At 47.6% G+C, this 27,351-nt stretch overlaps 3 protein-coding genes across 5 annotated transcripts; 2 read left to right on the top strand and 1 right to left on the bottom strand.

Moving 5' to 3' along the window:
- Positions 1 to 201: 201 nt before the first annotated feature.
- LOC136449382 (E3 ubiquitin-protein ligase WAV3-like) lies at positions 202 to 4,528 on the top strand. 3 transcript variants are annotated; one of them, XM_066449408.1, is made up of 2 exons: positions 202 to 675; positions 2,397 to 4,528. In XM_066449408.1, the coding sequence occupies exons 1-2, from the start codon at positions 469 to 471 to the stop codon at positions 4,287 to 4,289; spliced, it is 2,100 nt and encodes a 699-aa protein (XP_066305505.1). In that variant the 5' UTR covers positions 202 to 468; the 3' UTR covers positions 4,290 to 4,528. The 3 variants fall into 3 exon arrangements, with proteins under 3 accessions (XP_066305505.1, XP_066305497.1, XP_066305514.1); XM_066449400.1 differs by having other exon boundaries at positions 2,394 to 4,528; XM_066449417.1 differs by lacking the exon at positions 202 to 675 and adding an exon at positions 719 to 897 and having other exon boundaries at positions 2,394 to 4,528.
- Positions 4,529 to 5,022: 494 nt separating this feature from the next.
- Positions 5,023 to 6,651, bottom strand: LOC136449399 (transcription factor WER-like). The gene is made up of 3 exons (XM_066449428.1): positions 6,290 to 6,651; positions 6,064 to 6,193; positions 5,023 to 5,784 (listed from the first exon to the last, which is right to left on the bottom strand). The coding sequence occupies exons 1-3, from the start codon at positions 6,423 to 6,425 to the stop codon at positions 5,304 to 5,306; spliced, it is 747 nt and encodes a 248-aa protein (XP_066305525.1). The 5' UTR covers positions 6,426 to 6,651; the 3' UTR covers positions 5,023 to 5,303.
- Positions 6,652 to 14,843: 8,192 nt separating this feature from the next.
- On the top strand, positions 14,844 to 15,158 carry LOC136469538 (uncharacterized mitochondrial protein AtMg00810-like). Its single transcript, XM_066467697.1, has one exon. The coding sequence runs from the start codon at positions 14,844 to 14,846 to the stop codon at positions 15,156 to 15,158; it is 315 nt and encodes a 104-aa protein (XP_066323794.1).
- Positions 15,159 to 27,351: the final 12,193 nt, after the last annotated feature.

The following is a 27,351-nucleotide window of genomic DNA, read 5'->3' as shown; positions in this document are numbered from 1 at the left end:
AGAACCGGTGAAATCTACATCGCCTATTCTATGCTTGGCACTGGCCTGATGTGTGCCGAAATTGAAGATGACGAAAAATATTCCACAGTACCTTTCCCAGGGGCAAAACGGGAAGCTGTGATTTGTCAAACACACGTCTCTCCTTTCTTCCGTTTCCCTCCTCTTCTCTCTCCGGCTTCCTCTCCGTTTATATGCCTCCACGGCCTCTCCGGCTCTCGCTCTGCCTGCGACGACCAAAACCCCAACGTCGAACCACACCAGCACGCCACGCGCCCGCTGCCACCGCGAATTCCGCCGTCCGTCTCCCACCGCGATGGAGAGAACCATTCAGCCCCGAGACCTGCGCTTCTGATCTCGCTCGCAGCCAGCAATTCCTCCGCCGGGACCGAGCAGGCACCGACTGCCAACATTTCGTTGGTGCGCTCGGAAGGAGCCGCCGTTCGTGCTCCGAGGACCGAGAGGAGGGCAATGGCGGCGGCGTGGGCCCGCGCGAAGCGCGCGCTCGCCACCAGCCTCTGCGTCAGCATGCCCGCGCGCCAGAGGGCCATCGAGGACGCGCCGCCGGTGGTGGCGGCGGCGGCGGAGGCGCCGTCTTCGGTGTCTGAGGACAAGCTGGAGTCCGCCTCCGCGTCCGTGCGGCGGCTGACGAGCTTTGGGAGCCGGAGCTCGCAGCAGGTGGGGATTCGTTATCGTTTTTCTTTCTTTTTTTTTTCTTCTCGATTCATGTGGCGTGCCGAATTGTTTGAACCGGAGATGTGGAAGAAATGTCTGCTTTGGCGTTGGATTTCGTCCGGATTTTGGGACAAATCGCCGTGTAAAATTCCGAGCAAAAAAGACGGCGGTTTTGGTTTGGTGCTGGTCAAAGATCCCCGTTGACTACTACTATTAACTTTGGAGGTTGATCAAATTGCACATGCTGGCATGCTCCCTCGTTTTCATCTAGATTCGTTAGTGCTAGGCGTTCACACCGTTTTATACTGAAGAACTATTAGAGGGAGAAGATAACAAAATCAAAGTAAACAGTACAAACTCGAATTGCGGGGTGGGTTACTCACTGGATTGAATTTTGAAACCAGACATCTCAATAACATACAGCATAATGATTTTTTTTACCACGCTGCATTTTTCCTGCAAGCCTATTAGAACTCTGAAGAAAGTTGCATGAGTCATGAGTGCATACAAACGCTCTGTTCGCTTGGGCTTGTTTGGCTTATAAGCCATATTTTTTCAGCCAACGAACAATATTTTTCTCTCACACCAAATCAGCCAACCGTACTTTCAGTCATGGCTTATCAGTCAAACAAGCCCAAACAAACAGGCGCTGTGGTACAATTTTTAAAACCATAGGCTAACATGTTTCTGTTGATTCACGTGCTATACGGCTGTAAGGGTTTTCCTTAGTTTTTCCCCTCAAAAACTCTTTTCTGGCTCATACTTTTTTACTGAAAGGGAAAGAGCTCTTTATTGGGCAGCTGCCTGCACCTTGTCTGTCCATGTGTTCTGCTTGGTTGGTGGGTGCAGTGCATCTTATTTGACCCGCAGCTGCTAGGAAAAGTGGAATCTGCAACTAGGATATTCTGTGACATGTACTCACGGTTATAGAGCTTGCCGGATTTCATTGACTTGTAATTTCTAAAGAATAGTTTGCTTCTGATCCTTAATATACAAAACAGGGAAATAAATTTTCATATTGCTACGCATACTCATTGTTAATACTTAATAATAATCAGTAGGGGTTTGCCCCTCCCGTTCTTTTTTTTTTTTAAAACATATGTTTATGCCAATCTAGTTGTCTTTATCTGCAAAGATGATAAATTAGCCTGCTTGTTTGAGAGAAAGAAAGATGCTAAACTAGTCATATGTCATTTTAATGCCTTTCAAGTTGGATGCTCATGCATGTAACTATTAGACCTTGCGGTGCATGCTGTAATCTATTATCTACCCTTAATTTATACTCGAATCTTTAGTATGTCATAACCTTTTGATCAACCATGATAGCTAGCTGTTGTTGAGCATACTACACTTGTCGGCCATGTTTTACTAGCAAGTAGGCATTCCTGTGGTGGTACCAGGATGTGCAACTTGTGGTTCTCAAACTTGTGTTTCAAAAAAAAAAAAAACTTGTGTTTCACAACCTTTCTGACTTGGAGGTGTAAAATCCATTTCCAGATCGTCTTTGCAGTTCCCACAGAGTTGTATAAAAATCTGCATTGCTTTCATGTTCTTTAGTGTCTTTGTAAATTCCTGAAAGTACCCTTTTAGGTTTAAGTGCTGTGATGTGGTTAGATATGCAGGAAATACTTCACAAGTCATAGCAGAGTGTATGCTTTTTTGTTAAGTTAGCAAGTTCTGATACTAGACATGTGACCTTTCTTTAATTTTCTTGATTTCAGAAGACATGTGCCATTTGCCTTGGTGGCATGAGATCAGGGCAGGGACATGCCTTGTTCACTGCTGAATGCTCTCACAAGTTCCATTTTCATTGCATCTCTTCAAATATCAAGCATGGAAACCTCATCTGCCCAATTTGCCGTGCTGAGTGGAAAGAACTCCCAGGCGCTCAACCTGCAGATGCCAATTATGGACGAGCTATAGTAAACCCATTAAATTGGCCCCAGGATGAAGGGCACATGGCTGTTGTCCGCAGGCTTTCCCATACATACAGTGGAAACCTGCAGGAGTACCTGCCTTACTTCCGTACTCTGGAGGCAGGCATTTTCAATGATGATGAGCACATAGATCTTCAGTCTGATATGAACGACGAACATAATGCTGTCACTGGTTCAGTTAAAATCAATGCATATTCAGAATTTCCAGCTATTGAACAATCAGTCACCAAGGAGCTCTTTGCTATCTTGATCCATCTCAGGGCTCCAAAATCTTCACACTCAGCGAGCTCCCGTGCACCTCTTGACCTTGTCACTGTGCTTGATGTCAGTGGTAGCATGGCAGGGACCAAAATTGCACTTCTGAAGAATGCCATGAGCTTTGTCATCCAGACCCTTGGACCCAACGACCGCCTGTCTGTGATTGCTTTCTCATCTACAGCACGCAGACTCTTTCCTCTTCGGCGAATGACATTACCCAGTAGGCAGCAAGCCTTGCAAGCTGTCGGTTCCCTTGTTGCAAGTGGTGGCACCAACATTGCTGATGGGTTAAAGAAAGGTGCTAAAGTGATTGAGGACCGTCGGTTGAAGAATCCTGTTTGCAGTATCATTCTTCTCTCTGATGGTCAAGACACATATACACTCCCTTCTGACAGGAATCTACTAGATTACAGTGCCCTTGTCCCACCTTCAATCCTTCCTGGAACAGGCCATCATGTCCAGATCCACACCTTTGGTTTCGGCTCAGATCATGATTCTGCTGCCATGCATGCTATTGCTGAGATCTCCAGTGGCACATTTTCATTTATCGATGCAGAAGGGTCAATCCAAGATGGATTTGCTCAGTGTATTGGTGGCCTCCTGAGTGTTGTGGTTAAGGAGATGCGGTTGGGCATTAATTGTGTTGACAATGGTGTGCTACTGACTTCCATCAAGTCTGGTGGGTATACAAGTCAAGTTGCTGAAAATGGACGTGGTGGTTCAGTTGATATTGGTGACCTGTATGCAGAAGAAGAGAGGGGGTTTCTGCTCACTCTACATGTCCCAGTTGCACAGGGACAGACTGTGCTGATCAAACCAAGCTGTATGTATCATGACGCTATCACTATGGAGAACATCGAAGTACATGGTGAGGAAGTAAGAATTCAGCGCCCTGAACATCATGTGGACTGCAAAATGTCTCCTGAGGTTGAGCGTGAGTGGCACCGTGTTCACGCCACAGAGGACATGTCTGCCGCACGGGCTGCAGCTGAGGTAGGTGCTTTCTCTCAGGCCGTGGCAATCCTCGAAGCCCGTAGGAGGATACTGGAGTCACAAGCAGCACAATCTTCAGACAACCAGTGCCTGGCGTTGATGACGGAGCTGAGGGAGATGCAGGAGAGAGTGGAGAACCGGCGGAGGTACGAGGAATCAGGCAGGGCTTTCATGCTGTCCGGCCTGAGCTCACACTCATGGCAGAGAGCAACTGCACGTGGGGACTCAACAGAGATCACTACCACTATTCATACCTATCAGACGCCATCCATGGTTGACATGCTGCAGCGCTCTCAGATTCTCGAGCCACCCACTGCTGACATGCTGAACCGCTCCCCAACTGTGGCGCCTTCACAGAGGTCTCCACATAGGTTCAGCCGGTCATCCAGGTCCAGGACAACAAAATCCTTCTCTGAGCAACTCCTGTGATGCATCCTGATCATGACGCAGGTCTAGCTATAACTGTCAAAATATTAGGTGAATGTAAACTGTCCATTTTTTAGTTTGTTCCTACAGCTGATACTTCCATTTTCAGTATTCTATAGCAGATACGGGGCTAGAAGTCCTGGGATATAAATTGGTTTGGTGTACATGGTTGAAATTTGGAAAGGATTTTTTTTCTGTACATAAACTTGTCCCTTGAATTCTGGTCAATAAGCACAAGCTAGTTTTGGGGGTGAAATCATTTGGGTATATTTCTTTTAGGCTATATAAAACAGTCTGAATCTGATAGCCTCTTCGGATCTTGTTTCTTACGCCTGATTCGCTCGTTTAAAGAGCTACTGCAAATCAAGTTCAGTCTATGCAGATTCCATAGTATTAAACCATAAGTACTTGTCGGAACATGTTAACCAAAGTTTGATAAACTTTCAATTCTAGATATAGAATAGAACCTGAACTTCCAGTTCGTGCCTGATTTTGCTGGTGCTGTTCAGCCTTTAGTAGACAGACTGTCCGTGTAAGCTAAGGGAACTCACTAAGAATGCAGATTCTGTTAAGATGTTGTACTGACAGGTGCATATATAACATAACACCTTGACCTTCCCCATGCAATTTTGTCAAGTACTAGGAGTTAGGCACTCAGCAGTTGTTGTTGTAATTTTTCTTGACAAAGTTTGAGCCCGATAAACTGGTGCAGATAATAATAAATACATGCTAAAACATGATCTTGATTCTTGAAACCAAAATTACACATGAAGGTATTTCAACCTTGTAACAGGATAGCATAAACAGAGGGCCCTTTGATACAATGCCACTTGCTCATGGTTCATGGGTAAAAGAAAAAAACATGAAGCATGATCAACTATTCTCATAGGAAAATTAGCATGTCTCTACTACCGCTAGCAGTATCCTTGCCTTGCAGCAGCTGAAACCTGAAGAACCTCCTCTTCCACTTTCTTTTCTTTACACTGGCATACACACGCACACGTACGTACTAGCCGGCTAGTAGCCGCCTCCGCTGGAGCCGTCGCCGTCGCCGCATCCATCCCCGTCCACCAGCCTCCACAGGCTATCCCACAGCATCGCATCGTCGTCGGCCGGGAGCGCGCAGCACTGCTCCGGCACCAGCACCGGCGACACTGGGCTGCAGTAGCACTCCCCCGTGCTCTGCAGGCTGTCCATCATCGCCATCATGGCCTGGCGATCAGGCTCCGGCGGGCTCTGCTGCTCCAGCTGCTGCTGGCTCTGCTGCTGGAGCAGCAGCTGCTGCTGTTGGTGCTGTTGCTGCTGCTGTTGCTGCTGCTGCAGGAGCTGCAGGCTCTGGAGGTACTGGCGGCGCTGCTCCTGCTGCTGCAGCTGGTACTGGTGCAGCAGCTGCGCCCGGGCGCGCCGCGACGGCCGGGCCTTCTTGAAGTGCGTCCGCCAGTAGTTCTTGATCTCGTTGTCCGTCCTCCCCGGCAGGCACCGCGCGATCGCCGACCATCTGCACGCACGCGTCACCACGACGACACGTTTCAGTTTTCCCTTCCCAGCAAGGTTAGGCGCCGCCCACCAACGAGCCGGCGCACACGATAGATGATGGGATGAAAAAGATCGATCAGCTACAGTTCCGGAGAGGAATCTAATCTGCTACAGTGTGCTCCACACTCTAGGCTCTATCTAGTTCGCATGTACATGCATCTCACATCATTGTATTACTGACTGATGCATGTGTGTATTCATCAATCATCATTGTGTACGTCGTATGCGTACGTGTACTTGCCTGTTGCCGAGCATGGCGTGCAGCTGGAGGATGACGGTCTCCTCGTCGGGGGTGATCTTCCCCCGCTTGAGGTCCGGCCTGAGGTAGTTCACCCACCGCAGCCGGCTGCTCTTCCCGCTCCGGCGCAGCCCTGTGCCATGGCCGCCGATCGTCAGCAACAACGCCGGTGGCGAACACACACTCAAAACACACTTGCCATGCAGCACACATACACTACAATACATACCTGTGAGCTTGGCGACGGAGTTCCAGCTGCCCTCGCCGTGCTGCTGCACGTACTCGGTGAGCAGCCTGTCCTCCAGCGCCGTCCACGGGCCCTTCCTCCACCCCTCCTGCAGCATCAGGCTGCTGATCGCGTCCATGCCGCCGCCTTAGTTTGCCTAGCTAGCGCTGGTTAGCTATATATATATGACACTAGTAAGCTCTATCTATATATGATGACTGCAGCAGCTAATCTATTAGCTATCTCTATGGAGTGCTGGGCTCTCTCTGGTTCCCGGCTTGTATGACAGCTAGAATCTGGGCGGCCATGCTCGCCATTTATACGAGCTCGCAAGTTGGGGCTTGGGAGCTGTGGAGCGGACGCGATGGAAGAGTAACAATTCCACTCCCACTTGGCTAAGCTTCCTCAGGATATTATTATATTATTACATTGTCTCTGCCCCTGGGAAAGAGCTCACCCTACTAGAATGTTGTGTGGTGATGATGCAATGCGAGATGCAGCGATCGAGTGAGCTAGTAGTCTTGCTGAAAAGCATCTTAGCGTGTTGCCTCGTCAGCTAGCTAGCTTAGTATTCTATTGCAAAATTCCTGATCAATCATGCCTTCCGATCTTTTATTCTGAAAAAAAAGTTCATCCCTTACGTGCGTGATGGTTATCGATCTATCAGGTTCAGAATATGTAGACTTTCCTCGTGTACAATGAATGGCAGTATAAACTAAACTAAGGGTAGACCGTATTTAGATATGGCGTTGCTGGTGGCCTAAAATAGTAGTTAAGTGATGCAACACAGTTGGGTTTGTAAAAGTAGTAGTAGTATATGCTGTGCGTGCAAGTCACTGGACAGTGGGCCGGGGCCCCTCAGAAAGAAGGAAATGATCTGTCAGAGCGAGGCTGATCAATGCAAGGGAACATAGGGTAGTTAGTTTAATCGTTATGAGATTGCCTGTCCCTGTCCCTGTTCAATTTCCTGAATCTCTTGCTGGATGATTACCATGATGGGGCATGGGCTCTGAAGTCTGAACTCTGAACTACTAAATGTCCAGGCCGGTGCACGCATGCTGAATTGCTGGCAACCGGCATATTATGTTTTTCTACGCGTGTGCCAGTGTCAGTTTGCAATTAAGCAAAATGCAAGCTGATTGGTGTCCAAACACACACTGCGAAGACTGGGGACTGAGCTGCTACTGAAAGTCTGAAACTGGAGGGTCAAATGAAACGAAAAGGCAAGTCGTCGCTACTCGCTAGGCATGAATATGATTGCAAGTGGAGTGGACGATCTCTCTTTTCCACCAACGTAGAAGGAGTTGAAGCGGTTAAAGTCATATGCATGCATGATCACGGATGCTAATGTTTGCTACTAGTGGTAAATAACAATTTAGAGTCAACTCAAAATGGGTAATTACCAGAAACCGAAAGTGGCCTAACCGCGTAGTTAGACTTCAGACTTTCAGAGCTAGCACAGCCTGTTCCAGAGTAGACTTCGGATCAAGAACAGCTCCAGCAGTAGTTAATTAAAGTCAGTGAGCTATAGGGACACTCTAGTCCATACTGTGTGAAGAAGTAGGAGGTCGATCAACTGAAAAGGACCTGCTTGTTGACAGGGCTTGATTTTGACAAGAAGCTGAACATCTTTGTAGTGTACAGTGTAGACCATTATCTTCAGCCAAGCTCTCATATCTTTTACTTTATATAATGAGCCCTTATATAATCTTGCAAAAAAAGGAGAAGCTTCTCGTTTTTTGACCTCCCAAAAAGAATACAAAACTCTAGACAGCTTTGTCTTTAGTCATGAGTCAAACCGTACAATTTCAAGTTTGATCAAATTTATAAAAAAAGAGTGTCAACATTTATTACTCTAAATAAGTATATTATGAAAATATGCTCAATGAGAAGTTATTTGCTACCATAAAGAAATGTGGTCCTTCTTTGTGTCGATTTGATCAAATTCAAGAGATACTTTGACATAGTACTATACTAGAGTTGCATTCCTTTTTAGATGGGTGTAAGTATAACATTAAGTTTGTCTCACGATGAAATTTAATAATACCAACCTCTCTATTGTAAATTTATACTTTTTTAGTTATTGATCATCAAAACTAAAACAGTCAATTAGTCTTAACAAAGCTAATAATAAATAGACTTATATTTGAGGAATGAGGTAGATGGAGTAAGCTAACCACTATGGTTTCTCTCACATTGTACTAATAAGAAGCTGATTCAAAGGTACGGTAAGTAGATGCATGATAGCCGTAAGCATCCAGCTGAGGTGCCACGTAGCGAAGGTTACAGCTAAGTTCTCTGGAACATCATGTGCAGAAGATATGCAAGGAATCAGCAGTTAGCACATCCACCAATCCTTGTGATCCGGACCAATCTATCGTACATGCATGCACCCCCTTCTGCTAGCTGCTTGCTGTATGCGCAGGCCGGCCACAACTGCATCTCAAGATGATCAGATAGACGTACAACGAAAAAGGGCGTCTCCCAGACAGTCGAATATGGCCTCGAAAAGGACCCGATTATTTAAACAGACACACACACACAAACACACACAGAGAGAGAGAGAGAGAGAGTCGAATATGGAGGCGGCAGTGGCTGCTGCAGTGCAGCTCTAGCTCCATTGTTGTTAGGCCACCGCTGGCGTTGGTGTCCAGCAAAACACGGCATCCGCTGGCTTTAGAGGAATAAGAAATGGCGCGCTTGTACACCTACATGTTGTGCGCGTCCACATCCCCGGAAAGCATGCAGGAGCAGCAGGGCGCGAACGCGAACATGAAAGGGGACTGCATGGACCTAATTGAACTCGATCGATCGAAAGTAACTGGAAAACGTGTTCCTTCGACGATGCTACTGTTGTTGTTTGACCGCACACCTGTCCGCGGCTCACAGGCCGGAGCCAGGCCTAACTCCTTCCCGTGACCGACCGATCGATCGATCGATTTATCTGGTGATGAGATGATCTTTGTTGTAGCTCGATGGCTACTGCCCTGTCCTGGCCTGATGCATGCTGCTGCTTTAATCTGTTTGTGCTCGAGTCAGACTGACTCCAGGCCAGCGGCGTCAACCATACCCTAGCTATCACCTCCAAGCTTTATAAGGTACCACGCTAGCAATATAGCAACTTTAATCAGTTTCTTCGTCAGGCAAGGAGCGACAGCTAAAGTCATTTTTTTAATCTGATGTAGTACATACGAATGTATATGTGGTATATATGGTGTAGTGTCCATGTCTAGAAGAAACCAATGCAAAGTCTGAAAATGCTCTCTGTCTGACAGATCTCCCGGCCATCTCTCCAAATGTAAAGAGCCAAGTGTAACCTCCGATCAGGCTCAATTCTCTGCTCTCGACCTCGACGTCCACGTCCCTGTATAACTCTATTAATTAATCTTCTGAATGAAGTGTCTAGATATTCTTATATTATCCCGTTATCCGAATAATTACAATAGGTTTAACTTACTAGAGTCGATCACTAGTATTTCGTTTTCTTGTGTTATTGTGGCGTGTTTTGCATGGAAGAAGGGCTACTCCGGCCGGCCGGAGAATATATTGACTGAACACTCAAGTCACAGACAAATATGACATCCATGCATGAATCTCACGCAACAGCAAAGTGATCCGGAGCGCACTAATGCACTTAGTATTACCACGTGGGCGTTTCAGGCGGACTCAGAAATGCAATTTCCGTTCCTTTTTTAGGGAAAGGTGAGTAAAGCTACAATTTTTCTTAAACTTTGATGAAATTTGAAATCTTTCAGTGGAAACTGTACAATCTTTAGGCTGCAGGCGCGTCCAGAAAAAGATAACCTTCATCTCCATGCATGCTCCATGCATATTGTCATGTGGATATTTCTCAGGCTTGAGTAAATTAATTTGGCCCCTCTATGCATATGCATGACAGTTAAACGCCGTCCAAACCTAGCTAGCTTGATGCATGACTAGTGACTACTAGTAAATTCAGGACATAGATCCTCACTTCAATAGTAAATTGGTTTCCAAGATTTCGTTCCCCATTCGAGGTGATCTACCTGCTGTAAAGTGTGCCTTTTGATGGCCCCCTTTATTCCCCAAAGAGGAAGAGAGAGAGCGCAAGAAACTCCCGCATAAAACAAACTCAAGATCGATCTGATCAAATCCGACTGTTAAATTAAAAAAAAAAATTCTCAATACGACCACACCGTTTCTTTCACCAGCAGGCTCCAGGTGGCACTTGTCTGTAGCAGCCCAGGGTTTAAAATATGCAGATGCAGCATCAGCAGGAGATATTGTCCAAGCTGCTTGCAATAGTCCTGCATGCTGCGGCTAAGTGGTGGCTTGACAGCGGCCACGTAACCTATGATGTCGCACCACATACAGCTCTATGTAAAGTAATATGCTCCTCCTCCTCTTTACGCGTGGCAGTGGCAGACGCTAAAAGGGCTCCCATGCTGCTGCACTGTAGCCGCGGCAGGGACAGACATCGAAAGGCTCCCCTATCGCACTGTAGCCATAGCAGAAGCAGGCGTCAAATTCAGTCATGCTATCACATCTAGTCACTGTAGCAGCATGACAACCTAATGGTCCCATTCGCTGGTCTGAAACTGACTTAAAACATTATTCTGGCTGAATTATTGTGAGAGAAAAACACGGTTCCGGCTAAAAAAACAAGCCGAACAAGCCGAATATGGGGTATGTCGAACAAGGCCAATATATCTGTGTACTAGAATTAGATAGGTAGAGTTGTATATATAGCTTCTCACTGCAACTCAGTAAAGTGAGCGAGTTCAGTTTTGTCATCTCTTCTGTAGAGTTTCGGTCAACGCTGGTGCTTGTGCTGTGTGCGTGCGCTCTGTTCTCCCTCTCTCTCCTACCTACAGCCATAGTGTGTGTGCGAGAACGCCAGTGACCAGTCGGCTCAACCGTGCGGGAGATCCCGGGCCCAATAAGTGGTATCAGAGCCATACAAGCGTCGTCGCCGGACTAACCGTTGACGATGACGAATGTTTGGAGATGGGCGACAGCAGCGGCGCTGCTGTGGCTGCACAGCCACAACAAGAGGTCATCGTACGCACGGTGCGGGAGGTCAGCAGCACTAGTTGGCCGACGCTGACTCGCACCAACTATGGTGAGTGAACGGTGACCATAAAAGTCAAGCTCAGAGCCGGACGGCTCTGGAATGCCATTGACAAGGGCACCGATAACGAAGAAGATGATATATCAGCGTTGGAGGCTATCCTCGCTGCTGTGCCAGCGAAGTACAGGGAGCCGTTGGGGGCGAAGAACTCTGCTAAGGAGGCGTGGGAGGCCATTGCAGCGATGTGCGTCAGCTCCGACCACGCAAAGAAGGCGTCAGGCCAGCTGCTGAAGCAGGAGTACGTCACCCTCAAGTTCAAGGATGGTGAGTCGGTGGAGGACTTCTCCCTCTGCCTGCAGTCGCTCATCAACAAGCTGAGGAGCCATGGCGACACCATCGACGAAGAAGAGGCGGTCTCCAAGTACCTCCACTCCGTGTCGGTGAAGTACATACAGATCGCTCTCTCCATAGAGACGATGCTGGACTTATCTACCCTCACTATTGAGGATGTAACAGGTCGTCTGCGAGCGGTGGACGAGCGCATGGAGCAGGCCACAACAACGACGGACAGTGGCAAGCTGCTGCTGACAGAGGGGGAGTGGGCTGCCCGGATGAAGGAGAAGAAGTTCGGGGAAGTCTCCTCTAGCCGCGGTGACAATGGCAAGCTTCGCGACAAGGCTTCTTCGGGGAAGAAGAAGAAGAAGGTCGACTCCAACGTCTGCCAGCACTGCGGGAAGACCATTGGGCAAAGGAGTGCCCAAATCGCAAGTAGGAGCAGAAGGTTGAGGCTCATTTAGCGCGGGCTGATGAGGATGATGAGGCCACTCTCCTGATGACGATGTTCTATGCACTGCACGACATTGAGGCAAAGGAGAAGGGAGAGGTGATGGCGGTGGAAGGGCACGGCAAGGCTCTGAAGGCTGTCAACCTCGACGAACTATGCGCCCAAGTCCACCACAGACATGTGGGCAGCGAGCAGAAGCAGCGGTGGTACCTAGACTCCGACGGCAGCAACCACATTATGGGCTGTAAGGAAGCCTTCTCCGAGCTCAACGCCAACGTGACCGGCATGGTAAAGTTCGGTGACGGCTCAAGGGTGATGATCTGAGGGCATGGCACCATCATCTTCAGGTGTCAGAACGGCAAGCACCGCGCGCTGACGGATGTATATTATATTCTGCAGCTGCGTTCAAGCACCATCAGCATTGGCCAGCTAGATGAGCGTGGCAGCGAGGTACTGATTAAGGATGGCGTCCTCAGGATCAGGGACCGGGAGCAGCACCTTCTTGCTAAGGTGAAAAGGTCCCGGAACCGGCTGTACCTGCTTGACTTGAAGGTGGAGCAGCCGATGTGCCTGGTAGCATGGCACATCGAGGAGCCATGGCTGTGGCATGCCTAGTTTGGCCATCTCAGCTTCGACGTGCTCGGTCGGCTGAAGAAGATGGTCTGAGGGCTGCCCCACATCAAGCATGCATGCGAGCTGTGTGAAAGCTGCCTAGCTAGAAAGCAGAGGAGGCTACCGTTCCCAAAGGCGGCCAAGTATCGTGCGGCGGATGCTCTCAAGCTCGTCCACGACGATCTCTGCTAGACAATCACGATAGCCACAAATGGTGGTCGACGGTACTTCCTCCTGCTCATGGATGATTGCAGTCACTATATGTGGCTGCAACTCTTGACGAGCAAGGACGAGGTGGTGGAGGCGATCAAGAAGTTTAAGGCGCGCGCGGAGGCGGAGAGTGTCAAGAATCTACGCGTGATGCGGACTGATCATGGTGGCGAATTCACTTCAGTAGAGTTCATTGCATACTGCGTGGGTCAGGGTGTGGTGCGACACCACACTGTGTCGTACTTGCCATAACAGAATGGCGTGGTGGAGCGACGGAACCAGACGATGGTCGACATGGCTCGATCCATGATGAAGGCCAAGAGCATGCCGGTAAGGTTCTGGGGTGAGGCGATGACCACGGCGGTGTTCATCCTCAACCGTGCGCCCACAAAGGCCTTGAAGGGCATGACGCCGTTGAAAGCTTGGTATGGGCACAAGCCGAGCATGTCCTTCCTCTGAACATTCAGCTGCATCGGCCACGTTAAGAAGACGAAGTCGATCCACACCAAGCTGGAGGATAGGAGCACACCGATGGTGCTCCTAGGCTACAAGGAAGGTACCAAGGCGTATCGGCTCTACGACCCACGTGGAGGCAAGGTGGTTGTCTCGTGTGACATCGTGTTCGACAAGAAGGTGGCCTAGGACTGGGACAGTCCGGGCATGGGGGAAGCTGGCGGCTTCACCAGCACCTTTTGTCGTCAAGCACTTGGTCATCCACGGTGGTGGAGACGCTGGAGAGGAGGAGCCAACCACTCCAGCAATAGAGCCGAGCACTCTTGAGGCGGTGCCGAGCACACCAAGAGGGCAAGAGGGATGCCGAGCACTCTAGGAGTGGTGCCGAGTGGTCCTGCAGTGGTGCCGACCACTTCAGGACGGGTGCCGAACGCTCCTGTAGCAGAGCCGAGAGGTCTTGCAGTGGTGCCAACTACTCCAAGACTAGTGCGAAGCACTCCTGCAGTGGTGCCAACCACTCTAGGAGTGGTGACGAGCGGTGCAGGAGTAGTGCTGAGCATTGCAGCGGGGGTGCTGTGCCAACCACTTTGGGGAAACAGGGGACTCCATCGACACCGATTGAGTTCGCCTCACCTCCAAGCGACATCACTGAGTTCGTGGATGCCTTTCATGATGGTGAGGAGGTGCGGTTCCGTAGGCTGGATGACATCGTTGGCGGCATAAGGTCCTCAGCCCTGGTAGGTCAGCTGCTCAATGACCTAGAGCTGCTTCTCATCAGTGCAGAGGAACGACCCACGTTCACGCTGGCCGAGCGCGATGCAAATTGGCGACAGGCGATGCTGGAGGAGATGAAGGTGATCGAGGAAAACGAGACTTGGGAGCTCGTCGATCCACCTCCAGGATGCCGTTCGATCGGCCTGAAGTAGGTGTACAATGTCAAGCGGGACGAGCGTGGCGCCATTGTCAAGCACAAGGCACGCCTCGTCGCCCGAGGCTTTGTCCAGCGTGAGGGCATCGACTTTGAGGAAGTCTTTGCGCCGGTAGCGTGCATGGAGTCTGTCCGACTACTGTTGGCTTTGGCAGCAGCGAAGGACTAACACGCCCATCACTTGGACGTAAAACCGACCCTCCTCAACGGTGAGCTGGCGGAGACGGTCTTCGTCAGGCAACCTCCGAGTTTCGCCATTAAGGGAGCGGAGCATAGGGTGCTCCAACTGTGCAAGGCATTCTACAGGCTACGGCAGGCCCTGCGAGTGTGAAACGCCAAGCTTGACACCACGCTGGGTGAGCTTGGGTTCACGCGGTGCGCAACCAAGCACACACTCTATACACGGCGATGGGGGAAGGAGGAGCTCATCGTCGGCGTGTATGTGGACGACTTGATCATTACTGGCGCGCTTGCGGAGGACATCAACAGCTTCAAGCGTGAGATGGCAGCTCATTTTTGAATGAGCGATCTCGGCGCGTTCTCCTACTACCTCGGCATCGAGGTGAGACAGGGGAAGGATGCGCTCATGCTCGGTCAGAACACGTACATCTCGAAGCTGTTGGAGCGGAGCGGCATGGCTGAGTGCAAGCCGTACGTGACTCCGATAGAGGAGCGGCTGAAGCTGACGAAGACCAGTACCGCGGCGAAGGTAGATGCAACACTCTACCGGAGCATCGTCGGCGGTCTACGCTATCTAGTCCATACAAGGCCGGACATTGCGTTCGTCAGGGGCTACGTCAGCCGCTTCATGGAGGATCCTCGAGAGGATCACTAGGCCACGGTGAAGTGGCTGCTGCGCTACGTCAAGGAAACGGTGGATCAGGGGATCGTCTTCCCTAAGACCGGTAGGAGTGGGCCCACTGTGTCCAGCGATGCAGACATGGCGAGGGACATCGACGGACTGCGGAGCACCTCTGGCGTGCTCGTCTTTCTCGGGTCGGCTCCAATCTCATGGCTGTCGCTGAAATAGAAGGTGGTGGCGTTGTCCACGTGCGAGGTAGAGTACGTGGCGGCGGCCACAGCGGCGTGCCAAGCTGTGTGGCTGCGCCGGCTGCTGGGCGAGCTGACCAGTGTGGAAGCTCACCCACCGACACTGATGGTGGACAACCAGCCCGCCATCGCCCTCGCAAAGAATCCGGTTCTCCACGATCGGAGTAAGCACATCGACGTCAAGTTCCACTTTCTCAGGGACTGTGTCGATGGAGAGCAGATCGTCATCGAGTTCGTGAAACTGGTTGGCAACTCGCGGATGTCCTCACCAAGACGCTCGGCCGTCTTCGGTTCACGGAGCTGAAGAAGATGATCGGCATGGTGGAGGTTCTAGGGTTAGCAGTAGGATTAGGGAAAAAATTATAAAGTAATCTGTTGCTCTCTCTCTATATGCGCGGCAGGGGCAGACGTCGAAAGGGCTCCCCTGCTGCTTTACTATAGCCGCGGCAGGGGCAGACGCCAAAAGGCTCCCCAGACGCACTGTAGCCACAGCAGGGGCAGGCGCCAAAGTCAGACCCGCTGTCACATCTAGTCACTGTATCAGCATGGCAACCTGACATGTCTATGTATTAGGATTAGATGGGTAGAGTTGTATATACAGCTTCTCACTGTAACTAAGTAAATTGAGCGAGTTCAGTTTTGTCATCTCCTCTGCAGAGGTTCAGCTAACACTGGTGCTTGTGTTGTGTGTGTGCGCTCTGTTCTCCATCCATCTTCTACCTCCAGCCATAGTGTGTGTGCGAGAACGCCAGTGACCGGTCGGCTCACCCGTGCCCGTGCGGGAGATCCCGGGCCCAACACGATTGGTCCCTTGTCTGTGTGGCCGATTAGTTTAATGCTTAAGTGGGTGCTAATGCCATTGTTAATTCATAATGGCATTGGTGCTTTGTTTTCTTAATCTCATCAGGCATATCAAAGAATTAGCACCTGCTGGCCGGGAATACTCCGTGCGCATCATATGCTGAAAGATGTCCTTGCCATCGCACACGTATGCAATCCTAGTACACTTGCAAAAATGAAAGGCAATGTCGACAGGTGGCAAGCGGCCAGCAGTTGAAGCCGCTATCAGCTAGCAGAACTGGCATTATACACTTAAAATATAATAAACGTACTGGTTGTATAATGTGTTATTTTGTTTAGTATTGAATTAGACAAAAGTTAGAAATGGAGAATAATGGATACAGCATGCGTCAGCGATTCGATCTTTTCTTCTGATTGAGCGATCATTTCCTTTGTGCTGGCGATAACAATTTATCATGACATATATAATTAATCTGGTTTGAAGAAAATATCATAGAATAAAAGGCCGAAAGAACGGAAGATATGCTATTATAGAAAAAAATATAGAGCTAAAGTATCTTAGCCCCTTAGGTAAAATGAAAGCTTGGATACCTCTTCATGCACGTTCTCTGTATTTTATACAACAAATATTGGTGGCTAAGCGCTTCTAGAGCCTTCAAATCAAATATGAAAGAGACAAAAGAAAAATACTTTCTAATATTATTCCTAATTAACTTTTTGAAAGGATGGCTAAAACATTGCCATAGAAATTACTAGAAGGATAGAAACTGCCTGATTTGTACGGAAAATCAACCCCAGAATTTATAAATCTAGAGATAAGCACTGCACCTCCCTACAACTTTGGTCGGTTCAACTTGATAACTAAGGGGGGTGTTTGGTTGCTGCCCAGGCCAGGGGCTGCCGGCCAGGCCGCAGTATCATCTCACCCCAGGCGTTGGACCAGGCATCATCCAACGCCTTAGAATGTTGCCTGAAAAGCTTGTTTAGTTTGAAGTTTGCCAGACATTGGCTAACAAGGCAAGCAATTCTGGTTCTAGGCGTCAAAATCAGACGCCTGGGAGCCATGACTGGTCAGGCAAGTTTTTAAGCATCAAACGAAACACAGACATATATATCATGCCCTAAAGGCTCAACACCACGACTCGCTCAAGCAAGCTACACTGAGCAAATAAACTTGGGCATCGTAGCTTTATATCACACAAGTGTAATAACCAATCAAGGAAATGTTCAGACAACACTATAGCATATATAGCCCGTGACATGCATATATATATATAGCTGATTTTCGGTTAGTAATGAGACCTGGAAATTTTGGTGCCGTTCTTATTTAAATTTAATTGGACTTGCAGAGATCTCTCTCATCAAGCTACCTCTGTGTGTGTGTTTTTATTTTTTACATTTTTTGTAAAATAATTTTAAATCCAACACTGTTTTTTTTTCAAAACTAACACTTTTGGCCACGCGCTATTGCCATGGCGTGGCGAAACGCCTGTGCCGCGCCATGTATGGTGGTGTGGCGGGAGGCTGACGTGGCGACGATCGGGGCACGACCGGTGACGTGGCAGGGTCTGCCGCCCCACCGATCTTGGCGCGACAGTGACGCACCATAGCCCACGGCGCGGCAGGACCAGATAAATAACGCCCACGAGCCGCCCTCCCTCCTGCTCGCGAGCCGCCCGCCCTCCCTGCCCGCAGCGCCGCAGCCGCCGCGCCCACAGCACCGCCGCCATCGCGCCTGCACGCCGCCCTCCTCGCCTGGCGCCGACCGCCGCGTCTGTCGCGCCACGCACGCCGACGCGACACGAACGCCCTCACTGCAGTTCAACCCTCGTGGAGGTGAAATTTGATGCCTATTTCTTTATAATCAAAACCCTCGTACCTTCACTACCCTTTTATATTAATCGTTAGCCATTAGATTGAGAGATTTTTTTAAAATATACTTTAGCTGTTAATTTATCTTACATTGAATTATTATTTATATACTTTAATTGTTAATTTTCTTACAATGTATTATTAATTATAGCGAAAATAAATGTCTAATTAAATAACGTGAAATATAAATCTATTTATGTGTTTTTTGTGCACTAGACATACATATATATAGCGACAAATTTAGTTGGTTGAGTTTTTATGATTTAAATTGTTATATGCTTGTTTTCTTACGTGGAAATATTAATCCAAATGATTATTTTACTCAAACATATATTGAAAGCACTATAACCTCCAAAATCATGCACATCGTCGATATCGTACTGCTATGAGTCCATCATAGTATTGTGCGAAAAAAATAGACAACTTGTATTTTTAGACATATTAGTATAGAGTATAGGACTAAGTATGACACACATGATAGTTTTCAATCAATTCATCTTATACTGGGCTACTCATCACTAGGTTAAAATTATAATGAGCTGCTCTAGCAGATGCAGACAAGCTATTGTAATAATTTAATAAAAAACACTGGTGGATAGCAGGTTCTTACATAGAAGTTGCTTCTTTTCGTAGTGAAGTTGTTTAATATGTCTGTTAATGTTACTTTGAATATATACATGTGCTTTCATATTGTGTTCGTATTGCATAACAAGTAGTTTAAATTTTGCAATGCTATATAATGCTAATTTGAATATTGTTAATTTGAATACTCTAACCCTTTGTTTATCAATTTTGTAATAGGATGTCCCCTCCCACACAGCATCCGTTGTACCCCTTCTTGAGGTGGAGTACGACGACCAGCACCGAGCACACATCTTGAGTGACACCGACGCACAGGTGGCCTTGCCTCCTTTGAAGCCCCGCACGCATACCAGGGTGCAACAGTGGGACGAGCGTTGCGCGTCGTACATACGGCGTGCCGGCTTCCTCGAGTTTGTCCGTGTTGTCAACTACGGTCTTCCCCCCTTGACCCAGCACTACTTACTACAGCTATAGACATGTGCGAGTGTCTTCTTTGTACGTAAACATTCTTATAACAAATTTGAGGGCAACTAACAGTCGTTCTATTCTTATAACAGGTGGAGCTCTGAGACCCACATGTTCTACCTACCTTACGGCGAGATGACCTTGACCATGTAGGACGTAAATGCTATCTTTGGCCTTCGGTTGGGGGAACTTCCAGTGACAGGTATAGTTGACAATGATCATTGGAGGGAGCTGGTGGCTCAGTTCACTGGCTTTCTTCCACCGGGCGACGAGGTTTCTAAGAAAAATAAGTGAGCAATTTAAGCATATTTAATATTTGCATTGCTTTCCTACAGCCATCAGGTCTCATTTTTTTGGTGAATTTCAGGAAAAATTTCGGTGTTTCATCGTCCTAGATCACAGAGCGCTTCGATTACTTGGACCCACAGGCTGATGAGGCTATGATCGATAGGTTCGCTAGAGTGTGGCTCTAGCACTTTCTTGGTACTTTCCTCTTTCTAAATGCCTCGGGCAACACCATTAGTTAGATCTTTCTTGACGTACTACCCCAGCCGTGGGAGAACATAACGGCATACAGCTAGGGCAGCGCAGTCCTAGCATGGACGTATCGACAGCTATGCGTTGCCTGCCGTCGCACCTCAGGATATACGAACCTTGGGGGTTGCTCCTACCTACTCTAGGTTTGGTGTTGGAAACGATGGCCCGTTGAGAGGCCCCTTAATACTGGTTTACCGATAAGTACTTTGGTTCACTATATTCTTCGAGGCAGTTACATATGATGAAATTATTAATGGCTAATTCATTATCGTGTTCAATGCAGCAATGAAACGGGCAGTGTAGGGGTATTAACCCCTATACCCTTACGGCTAGGCTTGGGCCGGCCTGGACTAGGGGGTCTGGCCCACTAGAAGACGACGCGTGGCCCGGCCAATCTGTTCAGAGTCCTGCGTAAGGAATCAAGGTAGATTTGGAGATCAAGCAAGATCCTGGTCGGTTAGAATAGGAATCCTTATCCGGCCACCTATGGCAGTTGTAACTGGTTAGCATTAGTTTCCAGATCTGTAACCCTACCCCTGGACTATATAAGGCGGCAGGGGACCCCTCTAAAAAATATCTCTCATTGACATACAGCAATACAATCAGACGCAGGACGTAGGTATTATGCCTTCACGGCGGCCGAACCTAGATAAAACCTCGTGTTTGTCTTGCGTCACCATCATGTTTGTAGCTTGCGCATCTGTCTGTCGATAATCTACTACCTTAGGCATACCCCTAGGTAGACTGCCGACCATATTTCGTCGACAGACAGGATACACTCCCTACAGCTCTGTATATCTAGATGGAAGCAGAGTTAGTTAGAGGGAATGCGAGGCATAAGTACAGGGAGTACATGGACGGTCTCGACGTCCTGACACAGCACCAGGTTACGCTCTCTTTACTATCATACATGTGTCTTGTTCGATGTACACTATATCACAACCTAACTCAATTACGAAATGTTCAGGTGCATTGGTGTCCTTGGGATGCTCTGAAGCTTGAGTACTATCTGAGTCCTATTACTAGGGATGAGTCAGAAGAGTATCGCTGCAATGTCTCTCTTATTTTCTTCCACGTGGTCGAGATTCACTTGCCCATCAGGGTCTGCAAACAGTTTGGAAGAATGACAGGCTACCCACCACCGCTTTACTCTACCAACCAAGAATTGCACAGGTGCGTTATCGATTAATAACAAAGCTACAATTTAGAGGTGTGTGTAGTACAACTAACATCGTTTTGTTGCAGGTATGACCATAGGGAGAGATACAAGACCAAGGATTGGCGTGTGACACACAACACGTACATCCACTTGTGGCAGAACAGGGAACGATAGTCGGTCCATGCGGGTCCCCCACACGACCAACACACCTTCGACGAGTACCTGCGGTGGCTTCACAGGTCTACGAGGACACATATCAAGCCCCCGTACACTGAGGAGGCGATTGACGAGGACTCAGAGGAAGATGTGATCGAAGATATATACGACGTTGCCACTAGGGAGGACACAACTATAGAGAGCCCCACTTCAAGGATACGTGGTAAGATACTCGAATGGTATAATTTGTTATCCATTTAGTATTAAGTATGTGTACTAAAACTGTCCAACCGCGTTTCTGTACCCAGACAACACAATTGTCAAGGATGTTCAACGAAGCAGCGTTTCGTCTTCACGAGTCTAGAGGGCAGGGCCCAGGCGTTCTCGAGGCTTTTGTAGAGGTAAACATAAATTTGTCCGTTCTAAAAATGTATCTTTAGTGTATATGCGTTTGGGAAATACACTAACTTTAACGTCTATTTATGCAGAAGGTGAAGCGGAGCTGCAGGAAGCTAGCTCAGAAGCTGAGCTGCATGGACACTCCTTGGGTGGAACTGGCAATCCCGGCACGGTCGGGTGGCACGTCTTCTGGCTCTTTGAGGACATCAGTCGGCTCTTCTCAGTCGGTGACAGATACCACTTCCGCAGTGCGTACACCACCACATCATAGCGTCGGGAAGGACCCTGCAACCGAGGACGACGATGACGACGACGACGACCCCCCGGGCTTCCGCAGGCAACACCACCAGTGGGACGATTGGCCGCAGGACGAGATTGACATGTCTCAGCTAGGTGGACCGCTTAGTACCTAAGGAGCCTCACAGGTAGTAACAAAGGTAGTTTCTTTAAATACGTAGGCTCCATGAACTAACAATCATAAAGATTATAAGTAATCGTGCATATCATATACTTGCATGGTATGAGCCATACGCACCGGCAACGCGACCACACCGACGTTGGCTACACTCCCAATGTGTTGCCAACAAATCCGAAGAGACAGAGGCGTCCGAGGGATCTTTACACTCTTGGGTCTTAGTTTGTTAGGTCAAACAAATATTGTCGTCCGAAACTTGCAGGCTTAGTTAGTTATGTTATGTCGAACCAATGGAAATGTTATGTGGCAGCTTGTTAACTTGTGCACGGACTTCATTTATTTGCTTCATATTCGTTTCAATGCGTCGCGGCAGCACTGCCGACGAGATTAACTAGCAACTAGTTCGGGAACCAGCAGTCCCGGCGTATCTCGCCGCCGGTGGCCGGCGTCTTGACCCCGATCCTCCTGAGCTTGATCATCGCCGAAGAAGGCACCCTAGTTGGACGCGTAGTAGTCGATCATGCTGCGCGACCTCATGTCGGACTAGCTTAGAGCACCTGCTCGGAGCCCACCGCGCGAGGGCTCGAGGAAGGTGAAGGCGTTGGGGTCGGAGCTGCAGGTGCCTTTCAGCTGCGACGCGAAGCCGGGGTCCATGGTAGTGTCGCTGCCGATCCTCACCGACAGCAGCTGATCTTTTGTCTGCGTCCAGGTCCTGTCGCGCCGTGGTACTTGGCGCGGCAGACCCTGCCATGTCACCGGTCAGCAGCCCCGGTCGTCGCCACGTCAGCCTTCCGTCGCGCCACCATGCATGGCGCGGCACAGACGTTTCGCCGCGCCATGGCAATAGGCGTGGCAAAAAATGTTAGTTTTGAAAAAAAAACAGTGTCAGATTTAAAATTAGTTTATAAAAAGTGTTAAAAATAAAAAAAAAAACATTCACCTCTGTGACCAAAAGAAATATCTTTCCCATTTCATTTTTCATGTTGGCTAGTAGACATTTTTGTTTCTTTCTACACGAATCTAGTGTAGGTATTCTGATGGGAATAAAAAGCCAATTAACACCACATTTTATGTCAAGACATTTACTTTCCTCCTAACTAAAACTGGTGGCAGAGAAATCAATGGCAGATGAGCAGAACCCATTTCTCTGTCAGTCTGTCTCTACTACGCACCAGCCAATTAAGTCAAGTGAACTTTATTAGCTCTACAAAGCTGTTCCAAAAGAGTTCCATCTCTTTCACTTTGCACTGTGAGGCCAGAGAGGAGCTCATCTCATGAACGAACATGAACCGCTGGCTGCCTGTGTGAGCCTGTGAAGGGCTGTGTGGCTAGCTATAGCTCGTCCATCCCTATCTGCTACGTAACTAGCTAGGAGTACAATGCAATCGGGGAGACTGAGAGAGGACGACCTGACCCCACCACAATGCTCGTTATATGCATAGATAACTCTCGCACTCGTGCTGCATGCATCGTTGGACAGTTGCAGCACCAGAACTTTCCCGATCCATCCATCCATCCATCCCACGCAGCAAAAAAATCTGGATCCACCATTGCATTGTTTAAATATACGCGTCAGAATGCTAATTGTGGCAACGGCCTTTGCGCGGTGTGATCATGCATGCTTTGCTTTGCTTTGGGTTGGTACAATCAGTTGTTGCCTGACAAACCTGAATAAACAAATCGCCATAGGTGACGGAGGAAGCAAGTCTGTAGGACGGCTCTTGGAAAGACCAAAGTCTGAAGACGTAATGCAGCATTCATTTGATCAAGGATTGGTCAGTGTTGCTTTGTTGTGCGTCCTCTTCGACCTCTATTTCTAGAAGGAAACTTGCATTGCATGGGGGATGTATAGACACGTGGTAGCTACTGATGAGCTTCTTGGTTGGAAGAAGAGAAGAAGTTTGGACCGCCCATTGGAATTGGAAGGTGATCATGAAAGATGAACCGAAATGCCGTGTTGGCCTCACTTCGTTCATAATGCCAAATATGAAAGATTTAGCGTCTTATTCATTTAGGTACGGTCAAAAATCATCTGCCACCGCATACCTAGTTGATTTAAGTTACAGATAAAGATGATCATTATATTATAGACCACTAGTGGTGATTTTCTTGTGCAGTTTTTGTTACTCGCTTAATTCGCCAAAAAGAATACCACATCGATAAAGAAATGAAAATAAAAGCATCATTCTAGTATATGTTAATAGATTATTATTTTTTTACTTTTAATTATATAATAATAATTAAATATTTGGCTTCGTTTATATCGGATTCCGGGTGAAAACAAAGTGACAATCCCTTAGTCTTGGTTATTTTTGTTTTTCTGATCGACGCTTTAGAATTTTGAACTAACACAACTGAAAATAAGAAAAGGCTGTGCTACAGAGACTATAATTGGAAATATAAACAGCCTAATATCTGGTACCAAGGAAAGAAACCGGTGGCTATTCTGATAATTATAATTTAGGCATAGTTCACTTATAACTTAACAGTATACGGAACATACTTGTATATGCTGTTATTGGTCACATGTGGGAGATATGTACTACACCTCTGCTGCAAGTGAGCGAGCCAAAGAGCTAATAAGTCAATCTTCAGTCGATTTCTCATACATGACTAATTCTTTTTTTTAGCAAATACATGACTAGTTCTTTATTATAGCTAGCATATATTATGGGCATTATGATTTAATCAAAACAACGGTGGACCAAAGCCCAATTAAATCCAACAAGATAGCTACCTAATTATGGGTCTTAGGACCACATAGCATGTTATAAAGTCTCGTTTCAACGCGTGGGCATCTTTTCTAATGACTTATAATTTGGACAAAAAAGAGTATTTATTTTAGTATTTCATTGCCTAATAAGAAAAGGAACATCCCGCATTCCAACACAACACGGCTCTCAGAAAGACAAAAGCCCCTATATATAATGCAGCATCCATTGGATCAGGGATTGGTCATATGATTCCTTCTCTATGTCTTGGAAGATAGCCGTCCTCTTCGATTTCGATTTCCAGAAGAGAACTTGGAGGAGATCGATATTGGAAGACAGTCCGTGGAAGAAGCAGCATGGACCGACCACCCAATTGGAATTGGACGGCGATCGTGAAAGATCACTAAAGCCGAAGAAATGCTTTTTTTTTACGAAAGAAGAATTATATTAGATAATAGCTGGGATCAACATGTTACAAGCACTCTCGATTATATAAATATCCAGAAAATATTTTTCATCTAAATTGTATTCACGCTGTGAGGAGCTCCAGATCTCAAAATCAAACATATACGACGCTTTATAGTATGGATGACCGCACAGACAAACACTCGATAAAAGGCCTGAGAACATATGCCCAACGAACAACGGCCAACATTCATGTAGGCGGAGTTGAGAAACTTCTTTTTTCTGGTGTCTTCTTTCTTCTTCTTTATGCCACCGAAGAATGAGGAAGACCGATCTAAAACTTAATCTCTCTAGTCCTTCATCGTGGCCAGATCTAACCATGATAAAACGGAGAAGAGATCGGAGAAAATTATTCCATGATGGCGACACCATCTCCGTCTTGATCGATGTCGCCGTCTGTAAATAAAAGTCTTCATGTCATACTGGTGAGGATGTTGACGTCATATTTGTCGTCCTCATCTTCAACAGAGCCACCATGGATAAAACGATTCCTTCCTACCATCTCACTGTTGCCGGAAAGGAGGATGAGGAAATAAATCCTAAAACCAAGAAACTTGACGTAGAGAGACCCTAACCCTAGGAACTCGATCTACTGAAAAAAAAAACTTATTAAAAACGATGAATCACCGCTCTTTTCGGCCTCCGGCGATATGATAGAGGAGGAAGGAAGGGGAACCAGCGGTGGTGGATACGGGCGGCGGCGGCGCTCCGAGCGTGAGACTCGAGACCTGGCGGCTGCGTCACGAGAGGTGGAAGAAGATGGGGATTTCTTCTGCATATAAACCGAAGAAATGCCGTGTTGGCCTCACTTTGTCACTCCAGACGCGGCCGCACTGACCGTTGGATCAGATTTGGTTCGGCGCCATTTAAGCCCGTGTAGGCACTAGCCGTCACGACGCACAACGGCCCAGCCCAAAAGTTGTTGGACGCGAGACGAGATTGCCTTGGCTTTAGCAGTTCACCGGCGTCTTCAGGCTAAAACCCCAGCATACCTTGTTCTAAGAGAAAATCCCTTGAATGCCATCAAAATCTATATCAATCCCTTATATGCCATTGAAAAATGTAAGTTTCCTTCCCCCGTTCGGCTTACTCCATATCCGGCTTGTTTTTTAAGCAGAACAGTATTTTTCTTTCACAACAATTCAGCCAAAACAGTGTTTTTCAGCCAGTTTCAATCAAATTTCAGCAAGCCAAACGAGGCCATTAGTTTGAATTTTGCATCCCCTATGTGCCATTGCTGTCACATGCATGTTAGATGACTGTTAAGTGACACTGAAAAGACAAATTTGCCCTCTAAATGCAATGAAGTAATTTTGCCTACTTCCCTTTGCTGCCATTACATGCATTGTATAAGATTTTTTTTCGTACTGTCAAATACAACTAGAGCTATTCATCTTTCACATTTACCAAAAAAGAACAAGACAATAATTTCAGACCTAAACTTATTGAAACTTTAGTTTGTCCGGGACTGATTTTCCATCAGAGTTAAAGGCGAGGAACCATTTATTTAATAACATGCTGCCTTCCAAGAAGATGAGGACACGGAGGAGTTACTTCCATCTCGACAAGCAGACCACAGACGAGGACGAGGGAAACAGATCTGCACTCTGCAGACATTGAAGGTCAGTAGGCCACACACATCGTGCTTGGGGGAGAGGCTCCACTCGCAGACGGGCGAGGACATGCTGCATGCAGACGGTGAGAAGTTGTTGCGTAGCCCGTGACCCTAGTTCGTCCATGACGCAGATAGCGCGGGCATCCCTGATATTGGCCAGGCCCTGAGAAGCAGACACCAGACAACAACCAGGTTGAAGAGCGGCGAGCAGCGGACCTGAGTTCCATCTAGGTCTGCATGGTTGCATGCCTGCGTGGTCCCCACTCTTTATCCAGCTGGGACTGGTTGATGCGGTGTGGGTCCAACGTCAATTGACGGGCGCTGGCATCGCACGGGCTAATGGCCTGATGGCTGATGCGTTGACACAGATCAAGGAATGGGTGTTGTGCCTAACAGACAGCGGCGCTAGGGGTAAAAGAAAGGCCAGAGCAGGTGCTATCGAACGGAGTTTTAACAGCGTTAGCTCTTGACTCTCCCAAAAATAGCAGTAATGGCATATAAGGAAAAAGAAATCTATATCAATGGCAACGAAGAAAAACTATATTTTTGAATGGCAAATAGGGGATAGTTATAGCTTTCAATGGACTAAGGTAATGTCTGTATGCAATAATGCTAATAGTTACTGTAGTGAGTAGCTGAAAGGCGTATTATTTAAATTCATATGATAATAGATAGTTGGTTTAAGATGGATACGAACTATTATAGCGTGTTCGGATTGGAGGTTGATCCCGTGCGGGCGAATTTTTTACTATTTGGCCCTTTTTCGAAAGTTTCTCTCAAATAGACCCCTGGCGGAAACAA

The sequence above is a fragment of the Miscanthus floridulus genome, chromosome 1 (genome assembly GCF_019320115.1).
Source record: "Miscanthus floridulus cultivar M001 chromosome 1, ASM1932011v1, whole genome shotgun sequence".
NCBI lineage: Eukaryota > Viridiplantae > Streptophyta > Magnoliopsida > Poales > Poaceae > Miscanthus > Miscanthus floridulus.
The sequence above is the reverse complement of the archived record's forward strand: the minus strand, read 5'-3'. Positions and strand labels throughout refer to the sequence as shown.